The sequence below is a fragment of the Amblyomma maculatum genome, chromosome 4 (genome assembly GCF_055883805.1).
Source record: "Amblyomma maculatum isolate TAMU_Amacu chromosome 4, ASM5588380v1, whole genome shotgun sequence".
Classification (NCBI taxonomy): Eukaryota; Metazoa; Arthropoda; class Arachnida; order Ixodida; family Ixodidae; genus Amblyomma; species Amblyomma maculatum.
Window position 1 is genome coordinate 42,650,861 of NC_139347.1, and position 17,288 is coordinate 42,668,148.

General features: G+C 43.5%; 1 protein-coding gene across 5 annotated transcripts; it reads left to right on the plus strand.

Annotated features, from left to right (window-relative positions):
- The first annotated feature begins 354 nt into the window (after positions 1–354).
- On the plus strand, positions 355–17,045 carry ssp2 (short spindle 2). 5 transcript variants are annotated; one of them, XM_084601235.1, is made up of 11 exons: positions 356–824; positions 1,104–1,258; positions 1,610–1,666; positions 2,986–3,261; positions 5,067–5,111; positions 5,715–5,807; positions 6,644–6,778; positions 6,943–7,082; positions 9,761–10,071; positions 14,844–14,890; positions 16,809–16,897. In XM_084601235.1, the coding sequence occupies exons 1-10, from the start codon at positions 532–534 to the stop codon at positions 14,848–14,850; spliced, it is 1,512 nt and encodes a 503-aa protein (XP_084457361.1). In that variant the 5' UTR covers positions 356–531; the 3' UTR covers positions 14,851–14,890; positions 16,809–16,897. The 5 variants fall into 5 exon arrangements, with proteins under 5 accessions (XP_084457358.1, XP_084457361.1, XP_084457357.1 ...); XM_084601231.1 differs by lacking the exon at positions 14,844–14,890 and having other exon boundaries at positions 16,809–17,045; XM_084601234.1 differs by having other exon boundaries at positions 14,844–16,952.
- The last annotated feature ends 243 nt before the right edge of the window (positions 17,046–17,288 follow it).

Genomic DNA, 17,288 nt, shown 5'->3' on the forward strand with positions numbered 1-17,288 from the left:
TGTTAGTTCATAGATAATAAAGCTTATAAATTCCTGTTGGACGGATCATAAAATAATACTACAAACTGAATCGTCGATTGTTTTTAATTTGAGGTAAAATATTTTTGCAACAGTTGAAAGCGTAGCAGACGACATCCTTACTACAGCGCCAATAAATGGTCACAAAGTGGAGAACCTACCAACTATGTTTTATGCACGTAGCGCAGCTGCGTGATTGAGTGATTTCTTATTATTACAACAACATGGTCAAATAAAGTGACAGTATTTATTACTTGAAAAATAAACAATATTTGTGCATTAAAATTTTGTTAAATAATTCATTACTATGTCAGTGCCGTTTCGGGTCTTTATGATTAAAAGTCCGTGCGACATGGCGTAAACAAAAAGAATAATAATAATCTAGCTGTTCCGACGGGGCAGTCGGATGAATGGTGGCGAGTGCGAACTCCGCCCTGCCGACCGACTCTTCCGCCGTGTTCTTCGTTACCTTGTGGGTGCCGTGGTGCGTACGCTTAGCGTGAATGCGACACCATGAACAGCGTGATGGAGGACGTGCCGTCGTTCGCATTAGACGCCCAGGAGGAGATGCGGCTGCTCAAAGATAAGGTCCGGCAGCTGGAGCTGCAAAACAAACAGCTCCGCAGAAGCCAGCAGAGGTCCTTGTCCCCATGCAAAACGGAGGAGAAAAACAGCAAAGAGCTTAAGCAGTCGCTCAACATGAGCATGTCCGACGAAGGCAACGAGAAATCCTCGAAGGAGAGCTCTCTCGAGGATCTCGGCCTCATCGACGTCGATCCCGCGTACGAGCTGGACGAAGAGACGTGGTAAGCTGCGGCGCTTGAACTTGTGTCCAAATTAGGAACTCCCTTTTCATGCGCGACAATCAAGTGTGCTGCGCTCCGTACGGGTATATGCGCTTGTTGTTATGCGCGCTTTCTAAATCGAGAGCCGCGCGGTGTGCTCCACTACGCCCCTTCAACTCTCGCCAGATTTCGGTCACGGTCCGCCGACCGCACGCTGATCGCCCTTCGACGGACCTCAGCGGCGGCAGCGTGCGGCCGGCGTTGTTGTGACAGATGGGCGCGCGCTTCTTTCTGCGGCAGGCTTTCCGAGCCGGCGGCGACGGGGCCCGCCGATGAGACATCGCCTAGCGTCCTCGAATGGGTGCGCGGCGACGCGAGCGAGCTGACTTCCCGGGAGCTCTCCGTCAACGCCGCCCGTCTGTCGCTAGCCAGCAAGCTGGACGAGATCACGCAATGTGAGTCACGCCCCCGCTCACTGCAGTACTGAGTTTACGACAGCTTTCACCGTGCGGGACAGGCATTGTCGAAAAGTTGATCTCGCGTTTTGTGCTTACGTGTGCCAACAACTAAAGGATAAAAAAAAAAACATCGTAGCTGAGCCAAACGCTGCTTTCGTGTAGAATTAACGACGAGCGTCAATGGCAAAACTTGTGTTTAGTGCACGTTTTGAGTGCTAGAAACTAGTGATGCAGTCACCATGCGCAGCTGTGTTGATCGGGTAACTGTAAAGTGATTGTCGCGTTAACGTGCTCCTCTTTTGTGAATTGTGTGCTGATCGCTGATCAAAGAAAATACTGCATTTTCAGTGGCGTCAACAGCCCAAAAACTGCGGCAGATGCTTTCTTGTGTTAAGAGCAACTCAGGTTTGTTCCAATCTCGATTTTGCTGTCTTGCCGCGTGGTACAAGCTTGCCCCCCCCCCCCCCCCCCCCCCCTTTTTTTTTGCATGTTTCTTCAGCAGAGAAATGGGCATGCATGAAAGATGGTTTTATTTACTTTTACATAGTGAAACACCTGTGGAAGTTGCCAGTGTGGCTTTGAAGTTTGTTTTTATTTTGCTTGTTTATAGAGGCATGATTATTTGATTAGCTGTCCATGTTTATAAAGCCTGGTTAAATTCGCTGTCAATCATAGTTTTGACTTTTTTTTTTTTTTGCATCAGGACTAAGCATTCTGTTTATTTTTGTGGTAAAAAAAATGGCTGCTGAAGTGAACTTTTGCTTGGAAATGTAAGGAATGTGAATTTACCTGAATTTTTCATGAAACCTTTATTTAATGTTTGCAGAGTTTCATTGTATATACTTCTTTAAGGAAAGACCTCCAGAATCTCGTTTCATTTTAAGCAATGGCAGCATTCTTGATATAATCCTTTCTTGACATGTATCCTTTTAAAAAAGGTGAAGTGTCACGCAATCTAAAATTGCTTTTGGATAAGTCACCGACGATGACACAGCCTTTGAAGAAATCAATACTCAGTAATTTTACAATCTGTAATGGCGCCCAGCAGTTCTGTAATAAACTATACATTTCTCAATGCTGAAGAATATACATACCATATGCAACTTAAATCTACATTTGTTTGGTTGATTGATCAAAGCAAACTCATGATACGAGGAGTGTGAAATTTCACTAAACTGTAAATGGGCATCACATGCACTTTAGGCTAGTCCGAGTTAGTAACTGCTAGCTTGATTAATGGTCATGTGGCAGTGATGCTTTTTTTTTTTTTTTTTCGCATAACTAATTTTGTATAAGTGTATTTACCGGTGTCAAGGGGTGGCTGGTATAGCAAGTCTTTTAGTTGTGATTTAGCACAAATACCTCCATAAGTTAGAAAAGCCCACTGTTGGGATCTATGTTGGCAAAGTGCTGCGTGTTAGCTGTCTAGATTACATGTTAAAATCAAGGAACTTGATGCGGGCCACATGGTTAGACGTGAAGTAAGTATCGGCTGGAAGTGGCGTTCTGCATGTCTTGCTTGTTCTGTTTTGTTTCTGTTGTGTTGTGCCTGTGTTCCTTTGAAATGCTGCAGTTTTGAGGCCTTGCCTTAGCTGTGGCATGCTGTCATTTTAAGTAATGGTTGCCTTAAAAGCCCAAAATTTGACATGCATGTTTGTTGCTTGCTCTTTCGGCTCTGCACCAATGTCCTTCTTATTATAGGACACCACGGCATAATTTTTCAGGGCCAAACCGAACCTTTGATTCACGCACATTCACACGACCACGACGGAGGCGACCAGCTCTGGACTTGGAAGCAATGCCAACTATTGCTGCCGTGGAGACAGGGCCAAGGGAGTTGCCAACTCAGCCTCCTGCGCCGCCGATGTCCACCCAGGGAGTAGTCTCGCCGAGCAAGGAAGCCGTATTGCCAGAGAGTCCGATACCACCAGTAGTCAATACCCAAACACTCACACGTCCACCGGTTAACGTCCATGAGATTGCTCGACTGCAGGAAGAGAGTGAGTGCGTGTGTTGTGGCAGCATGCCTTTTTCTTCTCCCTTTGCTAAAAGTTTTCTTTGTTCATCCACTTTGCTAGTTAACCTTTTCATTGTATAAATTAGAGTGCCTTGAATGCAATAATATAACTCTTAAATGTTTTACTTACATTTGGAAAACAATTGTGCGTTTCGTTTTTGTTTTGTTCATGTTTGTGATTTTTACTCATCTCTGATTGAGTCATAAATTTGGGTTAATTGGGGAACATTCTTATGCCGGCGCATAGAATATGTAAGGCTGGCGTATTCAACGGTGATGCAGATTCACTACTGAATGCTGTGTCCTTCTGAAATGGAGATATGGCCCGTATTCCAAGTTTGCATCGTTTTGAAAGGGACACTTGTGCCCTCACCTGATTGGTGGAAGCGCCGGAAGCTGATGCCAGTTTGGTTGCTACTGCGAGCGGTAACATTTGGTTCCAGCATTCCGGCCAGTCAAACAAATTCGAAAATGATGAAAACTTTTAATTTGGCCGTAACAATATGGCCCTATATGAGTGGACAGTTTTGCAAATTGATGTTTGAGAAAGGGCTGCACAGAATCTGTGCTTGTGAGCCCTTACTCTGACGTCTGACCTGGCTGTCGCTCTAGCATGTAAAAACCATTTAATCTGAATTGTCTGTTCACTCTTTCTCTGCTGCACCTTTCTTCCTTTGTGCACCAGTATCATATTGGATATTGTTCTCAGTACCTTCGTTCTAATGCTGTGCTTTCTGCTTTACTTCTTTGTGGTCATTGCGGCCTAGCATTTTTTTGCCAATTTCAGGCATTGTGAGGCAGCTAGTAACCAACTTGAAAAATTCGTTGCTACCACGCCCTTACAGTTTTGTAAATCACGAGCACCGAAAGTATTGTGACCATTGGCAACAACACAAAAGTAGATTAGCCTGCTTTTCCAAGAGAAAACAAAAACGAAACATTGAAAAAAAGTGTTTGCACAAGATCTGGCACTACATATCCGAGGTCTCCAACACTGCTTTGTCTGCATATGACCACAAAGGATTAAGCAAAAACATGTTTAATGTGCATGTTATTGCCTCCTTTAGTGTGCATGTTATTGCCTTCTTATCTTGCTGTCTCTTCACTGCTGTGCTATTCGCAAACTAAACATTGCACTTATTTTGCTTACAGCAGAAGGTAAGCTGATTGCTTTGCTAAACTGCAAAATTTTGTCACTTTCTTGTATGCTGGTGGAAAATGAGCAGAATGGTAACCTAATTGTTGAAAAAAACAGAAGCTGTAACATTGTGAGAAGGCTACTTGCCTTTCAGCTGCACTCCTCTTTCACACAACTGGTTGGCTTACCTGTTTGGTATCCTTATGCGCGCGTGGAAAGAGCCTACTTGGGGATGCCGCCACCTCATGCATGGCACCTATTCCACTGTGACCAAGTTGTGCGAGCGTATAGTTTCAGGATGGTTCGCATTCTGCATTGTTGAAGCTAATGAAAACCTTGTGCTCTGATTAAGGTTTGCATGTAAGCTAGGTGCAGTATGGCGATCACAGGACACAAAAACAAAAAGAACATGACAAAAAAAAAAGGAAATCATATTGCACTGCTGGCAGCCGTTCTTTCTATTATTCACTATTATTCTATAGTGTGTGCATGCTGGTAGCACATTTATGTTTAATTTTTTATAGCTTTTTTTTTATTGCATGATTTAGCTACTAGCCTGTTTTGAGTGCAATACGTATACATTTTAAACTGCATGGTAAATGTTCTGTGGAACAATGTCCACATTTTAACGGATGTCTTCTTTGCTTCAGGTCTAAGGCTGAGCTCACCTATATCTTCGCCAAAGCGAATATCCAGTAAGTGCATAGCTTACAGAGCTCCATACATGATGTATTTTATGAGTCTTGAATTTAGCAATGCATTTCTCTGAAACAAATGGCTCTGTTGACAATAAAATATGGACCATTTGCACCTTAATGTAGGTTTTGTAGAAAGGTTAGGTGGACTTGCCATAACTGTAAACAATATGTGTGGCAGTTACCTCGAACCACGTGTACTTTATTTATAAATGCCACAATCCAAATTCTTATTAAAAGCTGTGAACACAGGACAGGGCAGCATTTTTATTTGTCCATTCAACAAACTCATTGCTGTTATCTTCAATACCTCTGTACGAGGTTTCCTTCTCATTCGTTTAATGCTGCCGTCATGCTTATTAAGGGTTCTCCTTTTAATAATATGCCATAACTAGTGCCTAACAGTTTCTTCTGTAACATGAAAATCTCTCGCACTCTCATTGCTGAAGTATGAACGCTATACTGCTGTGATTAAAAGCTGGCTGTCTTATTCCAGAATGATTTTTTTTCTCTCTCTCTCTGTCTAAATGCTGCACTACAGTAATGTTTCAGTTGACACCTTCAGTTAGCTTTACAGCTTGATGAGAAGACTCTCTGTTGCAGCGCCTAGTGGCAGACCCAGTGACTCAAGGCCTGAAGATTTATATGCAGACGACAGGCATGACGTACATCAAAGCAGAACGCACTGTGCAGAAGGTCAGTTGCACTGTTATGCATGACCATAGTCTTAAACTCAATCTTGAAAGCTGTCTTCTTAATTTGCTTCTAAAACTGTCTCTGGATATCTTTCATATAGAGTTTGGAATGATCCTTCTATGAGGTTTGGACTAGTCTTTTAAATAATTGGTTAATTGTATAAATTTATAGAAAAAAAGGCCTGAAGGCATGTGATTGGGAGATGGCATCTTCTGTGAGGAACTGGTGGGTATCATTTGGGACCTGATTGCCTGGAATTGTGGTTCTTTGCGATGGGTTAGCTGTTCTAGATACTGAGGTGGATGCAAGTTGATTTCGCAAAGTTCCGCTGGCTGGATCTTCAGAAAGCAGAGTCCACTCCTTGAGTCATACAGGAGTGGGGTGGGGCAATGCCACCTGATGTGCACAGAGGGTTTGAAGGGCATCAAGTATGGCTTACAGGCTTTGTGCTTGCAAGAGAGCGAGTCCTATCTCTTTTGTGATGTCTTCTGTAAGAGAAGCACGTGCCCTAGTTGTGTTCAGAAATACCTTAGTTGCTTAGCCTAGATTGGGCATGTTCGTAGCGGCAAGTGACATGAATTGAGTCGATCACTATATGAGCCTTACATTCTGCTTTTAGATGCTAAGTTTCAGAAAGCCGAAACAGTTCAAGATGTAGTGATCTATGCACACATATTGCTGCATCTGGAACTTGGTAATTGGAGACTTTGAAATTGTCTTCCTTTCACATTGACTTAAAAATGGTCATTAAGTATGCTTGGAAATCATTCGTATGGTCTTTGAGTATTCTTCTGGTAGTGTTTAATCTGCTAATGTCAGTCTGTTGCATTGTATAGGTGACACTAGACAACGACTCCGGACGCCACCTTTGACAATGGCACGCACCCTGGAAAACCAGAGCCCATCACCTGGAAACAGTCCATACGGGTCTAATTCTTCTCTTCATCAAATATCCCAAATTCCAAGTAAAGGTATGAACTCAGCTAACAGCACATTTGTAGCTTTGTTTATTTGTAGGCTCATTTGTAGGGTCTTATTCATCGGGTACTGTGCAGTGAGTTATTTGTAGTTTAAGCTTAGATGTGGCATGCAGGACAAGCGAAGCATTGTGCTCGTTCTTGATGCTGTGCTGCAGGTGCAACGCGGAGGAGCCTGCCCAACTTGAGCAGAGTGCTGAATGGACTGGGCACTCGCAATCCCAGCGGCCACCAGTCCAAGCAGCAGCAACCATCGCTGAGCCAACGAAATGAACTGGGCCAGCTCCCTCAGCCAGAGGTAAATGCTGCTGCTGTAGCATGAGCTTTGCTGGTTGATGCAGCAAAAATGTTTCCTTTGTGACTAGCAACCGCTGAAACTTATATATATATATATATATTTTTTTAAATAGTTCACTGACCACCAAGCAGGAGTGTCTCGCGGCAAGACGAACACAACCACGAGACACTCATGCTCGATGATGGTATAGTTGCATTCAGTCTTTCTTATAGGAAAACTAGCATAGGCAATCACATGTTTGCGGTCATCATAGCACAGAATGAGGACAGCACCGATGCCTATAACACTTGGGTCAGTATGTGCCTTCGTTGGAGCAGAGGATTGAAATGCTGTAAGATAGGATGAGATGTTGGGCGGAACTTCAGTTGTCGGAAAGACGAGTCGCACTCAAACGTCCGCTGGAATTGGAGCGTCTTTATGTAGAAGGCACGTGAGCGGTTAGGCGACGTCTACAAAATGAAGAATGGAGCATCGGAAGTATGAGCAAAGACTGAGAACAACCGCGGAGCTCCAACATTGAGGTGGCCAAAATGCAGCAATGGCTGCAGTCTTCTGTGGATCAGGCCCGACTTCTTTGAATTCAGAATGAGGCCAGCTTGGCACACAAGCAGTAAAGTGCGAGCATTAGGCAGTCGTGCTCTTCGAATGTCCGGCCTAAGATAACTACGTCATCCAGATAGCACATACAGACCTCCCATTTGTTACTTGGCACTAAACTCTATTTTCTGCGGTCCTCCCTCGTTATGGTACTTCATAAGACACGGAATGTGTCATAGTAACCAGTGACCGGTTTGTTAGTGCATATCCATGAAAGATACAGAAGTGCAGAGCAACATTACTAAAACTAGCTTCAGTGCTGCAGTCGAGCCAGGCTTCTGCACGCCGGCGCGTTGCTGGCAGCTGTGCGAGTTTCAGTGGCGAGCGCTAGAATTCAGAGCATTAACTTAGCTTGCTGTGGAACCTAGCAGCTTTGGAAAAGTGTGAATTTTGTAATTCTGTTTTGTTTTTTTTCATAATCTGTCTCATTGAGATACAGATTCCATTAATGGTAGGGGCATGGTGTGCAAAGTTAGCACTGCACCTGTGGTGATAACAAAAACAATAGGAAACGAATCACTTTATTATCCCTCTCAACGAGTTCATTTCTAACGCTTGCTAATGTGAGTTTTAGTCATTTCTGTTTGCAAGAGGAGTTTCGTTCATGCTTAAAGGCCTCTCTCTATGGTACGGGCAATCAGTGAATGACTAAAGCGCGTGTTAAAGGTCCCAGTCCACTCCAGCCAGGCCCGTTTCTTCTGAAAATTTTGAAATAAGTCTGTGCACAAAGTGAAGAACTTGCCACAACAACCTGAAGAGGAAAAATAAGAAAGACGTGCACAGCACACTCGTTTACTATTGGCCTTGCTGTCATCCCTCTTCATGTTGTGGTGCCAATCTGTTTACAGCAGATTGCAATGCTAACTTATGTGCTGTGCTGAACCAGGAGCTTTTCTCTGTGCTTTTCTCCGTTCATTTGTGGTGAGAGACCAATCGAAGAATTATATTCGTTTCCTGGAATGCTTTCATTCTACTGGGTTTTGAACTTCTTTTTAAGCACTGCACACCTCATGTATTTACATTACACAACCTTGGCTGTCTCCGGACGAAGTTAAACGACGATATAGTGCAATTTAAGATGGTATACAAAAAGACGCGCTTGATTCAATGGCAAGGAGGCATTGCTTAATCTTATTAAGTGCGTCGTGACGAAAGAAGGATTAGGTAGGTAGATTGAAACACTTGGCACTTACCTCACACAGGCAAGCAGTCCTAGTCAAGTTGAAATGCACCCGACTGGTGTGATGCAGCCAGACCTTCCGTCGAACCGCATTTCATTATGCCAGAAGGTATCATAAAGAGCTTTTTTGCCTTCGTCAAACCTGTTGTGGCATCCATAAGTGCAGCAAATCATCACAGTGACTGATAGCTCGAGGTCATGCACGCTAGGGCCATTAATCATGTGCACAGCAGCACACAGCAGCACAAACAACCATAAATTCGCACAGTGTTTCAAAAACTCTGGGCCACAGGCTACCACTCCAGTGCATCATTTTTTTTTTTTTTTTTTTTTGTGCGACATCATAAATGTGTTGAAGTGGAGTTTCGCACACATTTTTTGGTGCAACAAAAGGCAAAAAGAAGAAAAGCGTTCGCTGACTCATTTACCTCATGTAATGCTGATCGCCTACTGGGGACACACCGGGCTGTGTCGGGAAGAAAGAACAGCTGATCGAGGAGTGAGGTGTGGCAGTCTTCAAAGCTTCTCTTTACTTTGCGAAACTTGAGGGACTTAATCGGAGCGAGACACTGCTATTTTATTATCATTAGAACCATGGTAGCATTTAGTATTCTATTTTGCATATCCTACCTACTGTGAATATTTCTAAAGCAGGCCATATCAATTACGTAACCATCGCTGGAAGGCCGTAATGTGAGCACGGTGCCTTGAAGCAGAGGTGGTGCTACAAGGTGAAGTGTGCGTACAAAAGGAACAAACACAGATGCAAATGGGCATTGCTTGCACCTTTTTTTCATGCCTCTTCTGCTTTCTTTTTTTTTTTGTTATGTCTGTTTGTTTAGAGAGGCAGCTCATTGCTTTCACATCTGGTGATCTTTTCCCTTGTGGGGATCCACTGCAGATTGCAGGCCGCTCTGCATTGCCCCTGTCTGCACGCACCCGCTCATCCTCTGTGGCAGCTGGCGCTGCCACAACGCATCCGTCATCGGGGCCTTCTTCAGCTAGGACATCCCAAGCGGGGAGACGTTCCCTTGGCCTGCCGCAGCGGGTGTCCCATGCATCCCCGTCCCGTATGCCACTGCCCACGCGATTTGTGCCCGCCACCCCTTCCACTGGTGCTGCCGCCACCACTACCCCTGCTGTGGCTTCTGCACCCCAGCGGTCGGGGCTGCCTCGGCCCTCCCGGATCCCACCACCATCTTCCAAGAAGAGGTGAGCGTCGCCAAGCCTGCCGCCGCTGCTGCTGCTGTACTGGTTGGGGATGCTGGCTGGATGCCTGCCTTTGTTCACATAGAGACGAATATAGTGCTGCCCGCAGGACTTTGGCATGAACATGGGTGGATGACTTGGCGGGTTCTTTCTTGCTTTCTCCGGTTGTTTCTTATTTACTTGGTTGGCAAATGCTGGAGCTCAGGAATCCTTGATTTGAAATGAGCCAGTGATAGGGAAGTCACATGTTTTAGCAATTACTATTTATGTTGATTTGGCACTGCTCTTTAAATACTGACAACAGTTTGTGGGTGCATTTCATAGTGAGGCTAATATGGAGGGCACCTTTGTGGTTACTTTTTGTGATGGGCAAACGCTTGGAGTTCAGTTTCACCTCATTATTAATATTGGAAGGTGTGGCAGGCTCTGTGGCAAGCTCCAGGCCATGTGGGACTGTATGTGCATTATGGCTGGCCTTCTGGTTGCCCCACCCTCTCTCCTCACCCGTTTCCAGCATCTGGCAGCCTTGCTTTCTATATTTAATTGTAAATTGTACACTATGCATGGTGCCGTGTTTCATGCCTTTGCATGTGGAAAGTTTGTCTGGTTGGACTGCAATAAGGTTGCATTTTTTCACTCGCATGGGATATTTGATTTGAGCTGCTTCTGAAATAAATAGTATGTATCTCCTAAATATGTGCATCTGCTTGTAAGTAAATTTTGCTCTCTCGTGTTTATGTTGCTTCACTGGGTGTAAAATAGTACTCATGCTTAGAAGCACAAGTTATATTTTCTCTTTAACTTGTGGATTGATGGCTTCGGCTTTTTTTTTTTTTTTTTTAACTTTATGAAATCTTCTGCACATTTCACGGGTGGTGCACATACTACATGCATTTAGGCACACATTTTGTTGTCCCTGACAGTGCTGCTCAGTATGTGTTGTGCACACAGAGCATCCATAGGCAGATCATTTCGTTCATGTGCAATGCCCTTTGCATCTTCTTTAAAGCGTTAGTCTGGTAACATGGAATACCTAGTAACATGTGCGTGTCTGGGGTATTACTGCACTTAGCCATGTTAGCAACTAGGCTTCTGAAGAACAGGGTTTGCGACGTGCAGTAAACTATCGTTAATTTGGCCTTCAATCGACCAGAAAAATTGTTCAAATTAACAGAGAACTCGAATTATCGAATGGGCCTGACAACATTGCCATAAACCGCATCATATTCAAGTAATGGCGACAGTTTTTCTCAGTTTCGTCAAGTACTTTGCTCTGCACACAACATTGGGAATGCTGAAGAATTGCCCCAAATTAAGGCCTCCGCTAACCTTTTTGCAATGCGACACAGTAGCAATGGTGACTCTTCACAAAACTACCCTGTCACATTTTGAAGTGGCTTCACTGCGCAGTAAAATTGGTGAAGCATTGCTGCGAAGCATGCAGTTTCTGCGTACTCACAAAATAAGTGACGCACTAAGCAGCATCTGGAACAGCTCAACTGGCCGGTGGATGTGCCCGACTGCAGCCGCAGGGTGGTATGAAGTGAAATCAGAATTATTCGTTCGAGTTTTATTTGAGAAAGGGGGGAACTTGTGATCACTTCATGCTTTCCAGCGCACATACGGAGTGCATGGTCATCACTATTCCGTGCAAAAGTCTATTTCGTTGATAACTGACTGAGAAGGACCATACGTCAATGCAGTCCCTCGTCCGAGTAATAAATGTCCAATGCCATAGAGTTACATGGACACTGACTGGGGACCAAGGTGTCAAACCGGAACCGAACCTTAATTTTTTCCACCATCTCTGAACTGAACCCGAACCGAAACAAAACCGAGGAGTTGTTCTGAATCGGTTCATGGTAGAGTTCCGACCCACTTTTGCTGGCTACTTATCTTCGTTATTTGTTTTTTATCACTGCTTGTAAGCCACTCTTCTCGCTTATTTCCAAGTGCCACTGCTCACCGCAAACATCACAACTATATTTAAGAATCGTCCCTTGCAAGAAGATGACAAGAACAAAGCAAAATATATTGCCACGTGCAAAGCGCCAATCTCTGGCTACAATAGCGCTTGCTGTGCCATTTACAGATGTCAGCGTCGAGAGAGCGTTTTCTGGACTAAACTATATATCCTCTCTTGTCATCGAACCCGGATGACTTAGTTGACAGCATTTACTGAGCACATAATAAATTATTTGCGAGCAGCCATGATGTCATTTCATGCTTGTTGTAAATTATGTGACTAAACATACCAGTCTAGCCTCAAAGTGGTTCTAGAAGAAGGTATATAGCGTGCCTATGCAGCCAACCATGATGCGCAACACGGTAGTTGCATCGCATCGCAGCCGCAGGAGCGTGATAATTAACCCGGTTCTCTGGTTTCATTTTGCACAATATTCATAGGCGAACGTCATCGTGAAACGTTAACGGTAGCGACGCCTGCGATTACAATATTCACAGTCATTACAGTGTTCTAGAATTGTACAGTTATCTTACTGGCAGAATGCCAAAAGGTTTTGACATCCATACTCCTCGCCTTTTCCACGCTGCCAAGACCAGCCACATAGAGCCGAACCTCTTTTTCTTTTCCAATTACGATTTACAACATTTTTTGGTGGCTATTGCATGTGTGTTTTCTGCTTCCTCCACGTGCTTTGCCCTGCATACGTAAGAGCGCCCACACGCGGTGACAATCAGCGCCGTCATTATGAGCGCAAAGAGGACGCCTGAGCAGAGTTTTGAGAAATCGGCAACCGCGTACCAAGATAAAGCCTTTCAAGGCTTTGAGTGACCGGGAAGTTAACCTAGTTCAAATAATACGAATTAACAGGGGTTGAATCTACAAGATTTTGCTCTATGTGCACCTAAATTTTATTTAAGGGAACTTTTCTTTTTTTTCCTGTCAGGGAGATTTTGCTGAACCCTAGCAGGTTAATTCATAACTATTTGTAGTTTATTATTTTAATTGTTAGTTTATTTGCAGTGCCTCTGTTTAGGTTACCTCCCCCCTTCCCCATGTAATGCACCACCCAGGGCCCTTAATGATGATGATATTTCATATGATGATAATAAATGATGATATTTCACTAGGCTTTTGCAATGCAGACCAATCCTTATTTTATGGACATCAGTGGACTTGGTGCAAGTCTTCATAAGTCCTTCATTAAAAATGCATACAACGAATGGGAGGTGAACGAAGGTGGTGCTGTTGATATAACTTATTTATGTACATCATTGGCTTTTGTGGGGCTCCATTAGCTTGCCTCTTATGCTCAAAGAATATGCTTAGTTCGTGTGTGCATTTACTGCACTATTTCATGGCTCCAAACAGTGTGTGTTGGCTTGCACATACTATTCACGTGCGCCTAATATTTATGCTGATTGATAGGTTTAATGCATATTCTCTTTTGCGTTTTGCACATCGACACATTTCTGTCAGTAGCCGGGCAAAGTTCATATGCAAAGGTATATTACGTAGTCAGTCTGAAGGAGTGCTTTTAAATTTTTTACGCGAGTGAGGACCTTGATTTCACTGCACCGTCGGGCACCATTCAACATCCCTGTTTCCATACCATCTCTTGACATAGAACAGAGACTACAGCTGCCTGTGTATTTTGGCTAGACCAGTGACACTTGCAACCTTTACTAGGTTGATCCTGGGCAAACAAACAATTCCGTAGGAAATTTTTCATAACTGTTACAGTTACAGTCAGCAGCGAAATTTTATGGGATGTGACTGGGTGGAAAAAAAATTTAGCAGTACCCATGCTATTCGTTGGGGCAGGGGACGTGCATGCTTCCCTTGCTGACAATAACGCAAGGCACCTGGGTCGCAATACAATGCATAATTTTCTCAAGCATGTGCATTCCACAAACTTTTGCTGCCAACTGTACATGCAGTTTTTCACTACGCTCCTTGGGTGCAGCCAGTGATCTAGATTTGCAATTTACAGATACCTTTCTACTCTCATTGTTCTTGCTGATGTGCACTTTATGCAGAACATCCCTTCGTTGCATTGCTGTCGCTGTGTCTGTCTGCTCAGCAGAAATGACCGAGGATGCAAGTCGCAGTTTTGCAGACGCGCAGCTAGTCATTTAAAGAAATTCTCATTTTTGTAAAAAGCAGTGAATGTATGCTTGTTTAATTTTGGAATATTTACTAGCGGCGATTTTTTGTTCTGGTGCGTTTTTTTTTTTTTTTTTTTTTTTTTTTTCTCTTTCATGAAAACTGTATGCTTGGTTATTTCCTAGGAGTTCTGAAATCTTATTTTATCGTCCTGACAACAACATCGGCTAAATGCCCAAGCTGTATGGTATAATTTGATTTGTAGGCTGACAGACATGGTCAGCTTTAAAAAGTAAAGGGCGTTGACGTGATGCCATTAGGAACCCTGGAAAACATTTCGACGTGGTGTAGATTTACACTCTTCAAAGCCTACGGTAAAGGGCAATGATTGTGGTAGTGGATTAAAATTCAGATGCTATGACCGGTGCAGAAAATCTCTCGACCAATGTCAGTCGTGCAAGCAAAAAAGCAGGGCACCCAAAGATGTTGATGTCAGGACTTGTTTGAAGCCATTGTGTCCAAGTGAAGATACCTGTGTTCCTTAATATTGACAGTAGTCTATTTAAACGTGTGGTGTGGTTTATTGCATGTACTGTATTGCTGTGGCTTGTGATGGACTGCCTTCTTGATTTATTTTGCGCTCTGCTAGTTGCATGTCCTGTTTGCGGTTGTATTAACAAGCTTTTTATATTTTTCTTTCATGCAGAATGTAGATGCATGGAATGTTGTGCTGTAAAGAGATCAAGCTTTGTTGTAAGTTGCTGCTGCCAGAAAGATGGCAGTTGTTACCTGCTTTTGATCCCATATTTCATTGCCGAAACAAAATCGGTCGCAACTAGAAAATCTTCCTAGTCTTCATTTCTTCGTGTGTCTATCACAACATTAAGATGAACATGAAAATTATCTGCTCTACTATCTGTGGGCCAAAGTGTTTTATACAAGGATACTGTGTGGACATTGAAAGTTTTGTTCTAAAGAGATTAATACTAGCTTTATCTTAGCTTTTCAGTGTACCGCCTTTGGTGCCAATGCTGTATATAACTCCGTAATTTGCCAATCCAGTAATTTGTGCAGTCCATTTATGCAGTAATTTTGGCAGTCCAAGTAGCACTGGGAATTAACTGCATAAAAAATGCACTTTTTCACTCTTAAGAAACTGTTTGAACACATTGCTAGGCAGCTACATCATACTGCAGCTTTTTTTGCCTCATTGTCAAGTGCTGTACCAGAGTCCCTCAGTATTGAAGGACAGCGAGTGGAATATTAAAAAAATGTTCTCAGTAGCCACTGTTCACAAGGTTGCTTTGTTTGCTATAGCATGCTCTAAAAATAAAGGACAAGTGCTAAAGGACAAGGCCTTTGCAAATAGTGATTTATTTGCAGCAGATATTAATTTTTTTTTTTTTTCAAACTTCAAAAGGAATACTTTGAATGCTTATGGTGCACAAAAAGAAGATTGAACAGCGCAATAGACGTTTTCGAAGTCATTTTTCTAACAGAGAAGGCTATTACATTAAAGGTATACTGAATAAAAAAATTGCCGCCGAGATTTCCAGCGCAGATGGTAGCTATTGCATTGGGAGTGACCAAAGCAATCCACTTTATGAACAGAAATGAGCGGAAAGTAAGTATTTTAATGAATATTTCTCAAATTGCCGCACCTAGCGGACTCCTGTGAAAGCTCTGACAGAACCGGATATCACGTCACAACTACCCCCATCGCGGCCGGTCGCACCTATTCATTTTTCCTTTCCCCGGTGGCACTCACAAAGCGCAGGGAGAGACGTGTTATTTTTTTTCTGCTCGTGTTCCCTCCTAGCGCGCAAACAATTGTCCACAATACGCGCCCTCCATACGCGTCCCCCTCGACCTCCCTCATGTGCAGCATTCCACACTTCGCAGCATTGTGCACCGCACAAGAGGGAACCGACACTGCGTGTAGCCGATCAACCAACCTCAGGTACGGGGGCGGCGGCAGCGGGATCGTGGGGCCGTGACGTTGCTGAGGGTAGTTGTGACGTCACACCCGCCAGCTCACAGCTGGGAGCGCGCTGCCTCTGACCTGGCGGCCGCTCAGAAAACGTCAAAAATACAGCCATCCACTCAAAACTAACCCGAATTATCTGTCTGTACTAGTGTAATCGTGTCTTAAGAATGCAATTGTGGTGCTTTCTCAATATTCTTGGATATTTGTTCAGTATACCTTTAAAAAATAATAATAATAAGAGAGAGAGTGCTTCAAAGCTCAGTCACACTCATCGAAGCTGTTTGAACTTTCTGCAAAAATGGCCATTGTAAGTTGAGGGAATTGACATGCGGAATCTGATAAAAATAGTTTACTATTAAACCATATAGTATGTGCACAGGCCTAGTTGCAATATTTTAAAATTACAGGCTATGGAATCTGCACATGCTCATGGAATAAAAAGGGCAACTAGAGACTGCAGTTAAAACAGTGGCTTAGGTGTATAGCTATTGCATACTCTTGCTAGCACCTTATATCCTTTGTTCATAATATGAATAAAATGAGGCTTGTAGGGCATGCACTTCAGTTCTAGCATTGCTCCTTTTTTGTAAGGTGCGGCTGATAGCATTGCTTTAAAGAATATTTTTTTTGCTTGCTTCAGCAGGGCGAAAGTGGCTCGTACCAATGTTGCTTGTTCACCTTCAGGTCTGGAATTCCTGCCTTCAGCAGGAATGCTGCAATGCCATCAAGGTTTGCAGAACCGGATGACGACTGGAGTGACGGTTGTTACTGAGAATGCCAATACAGAGGCACAGCCGCAGCTGCAGCTTTTTTTCTCCCCCACCTTATATGTTGCAATGGTTTCTCTAGGTGTACGCATGGCTTTCAGTGAAAGCAAAATCTGGTCCTTACAGCTCATCTTGTTGGCTTCATCTGACCACCACTTTCGTACGCTGCAAGGTTTCCACATCACCTAGTAGTATTTGGGTGGAAAAAAAAAATTGTTTGGCACCTATGTATATTATAACATTGGGAGAGGTTCTTTATTAAATTTTTATGGTAGCTGCATGGCAGCAGTATTGATTAAATTACAAGCTACATTGCTGGAGGTTCAAAAACTAAACGAACTTTTATGCGAGGTTGTGCCATTGTGTTTGGCGTAGCTAGAAAGTTTGTTGCCTCAAA

What these genes read in the sequence shown, in the direction of transcription:
- ssp2 (XM_084601231.1), top strand. Translation starts at nt 532, where the DNA reads ATGAACAGCGTGATGGAGGACGTGCCGTCGTTCGCATTAGACGCCCAG. An exon ending in CAGAACGCACTGTGCAGAAG is followed by an intron (nt 5,808 to 6,643) that starts GTCAGTTGCACT and finishes TGCATTGTATAG; the next exon opens with GTGACACTAGACAACGACTC. An exon ending in CCACCATCTTCCAAGAAGAG is followed by an intron (nt 10,072 to 16,808) that starts GTGAGCGTCGCC and finishes GTTCACCTTCAG; the next exon opens with GTCTGGAATTCCTGCCTTCA.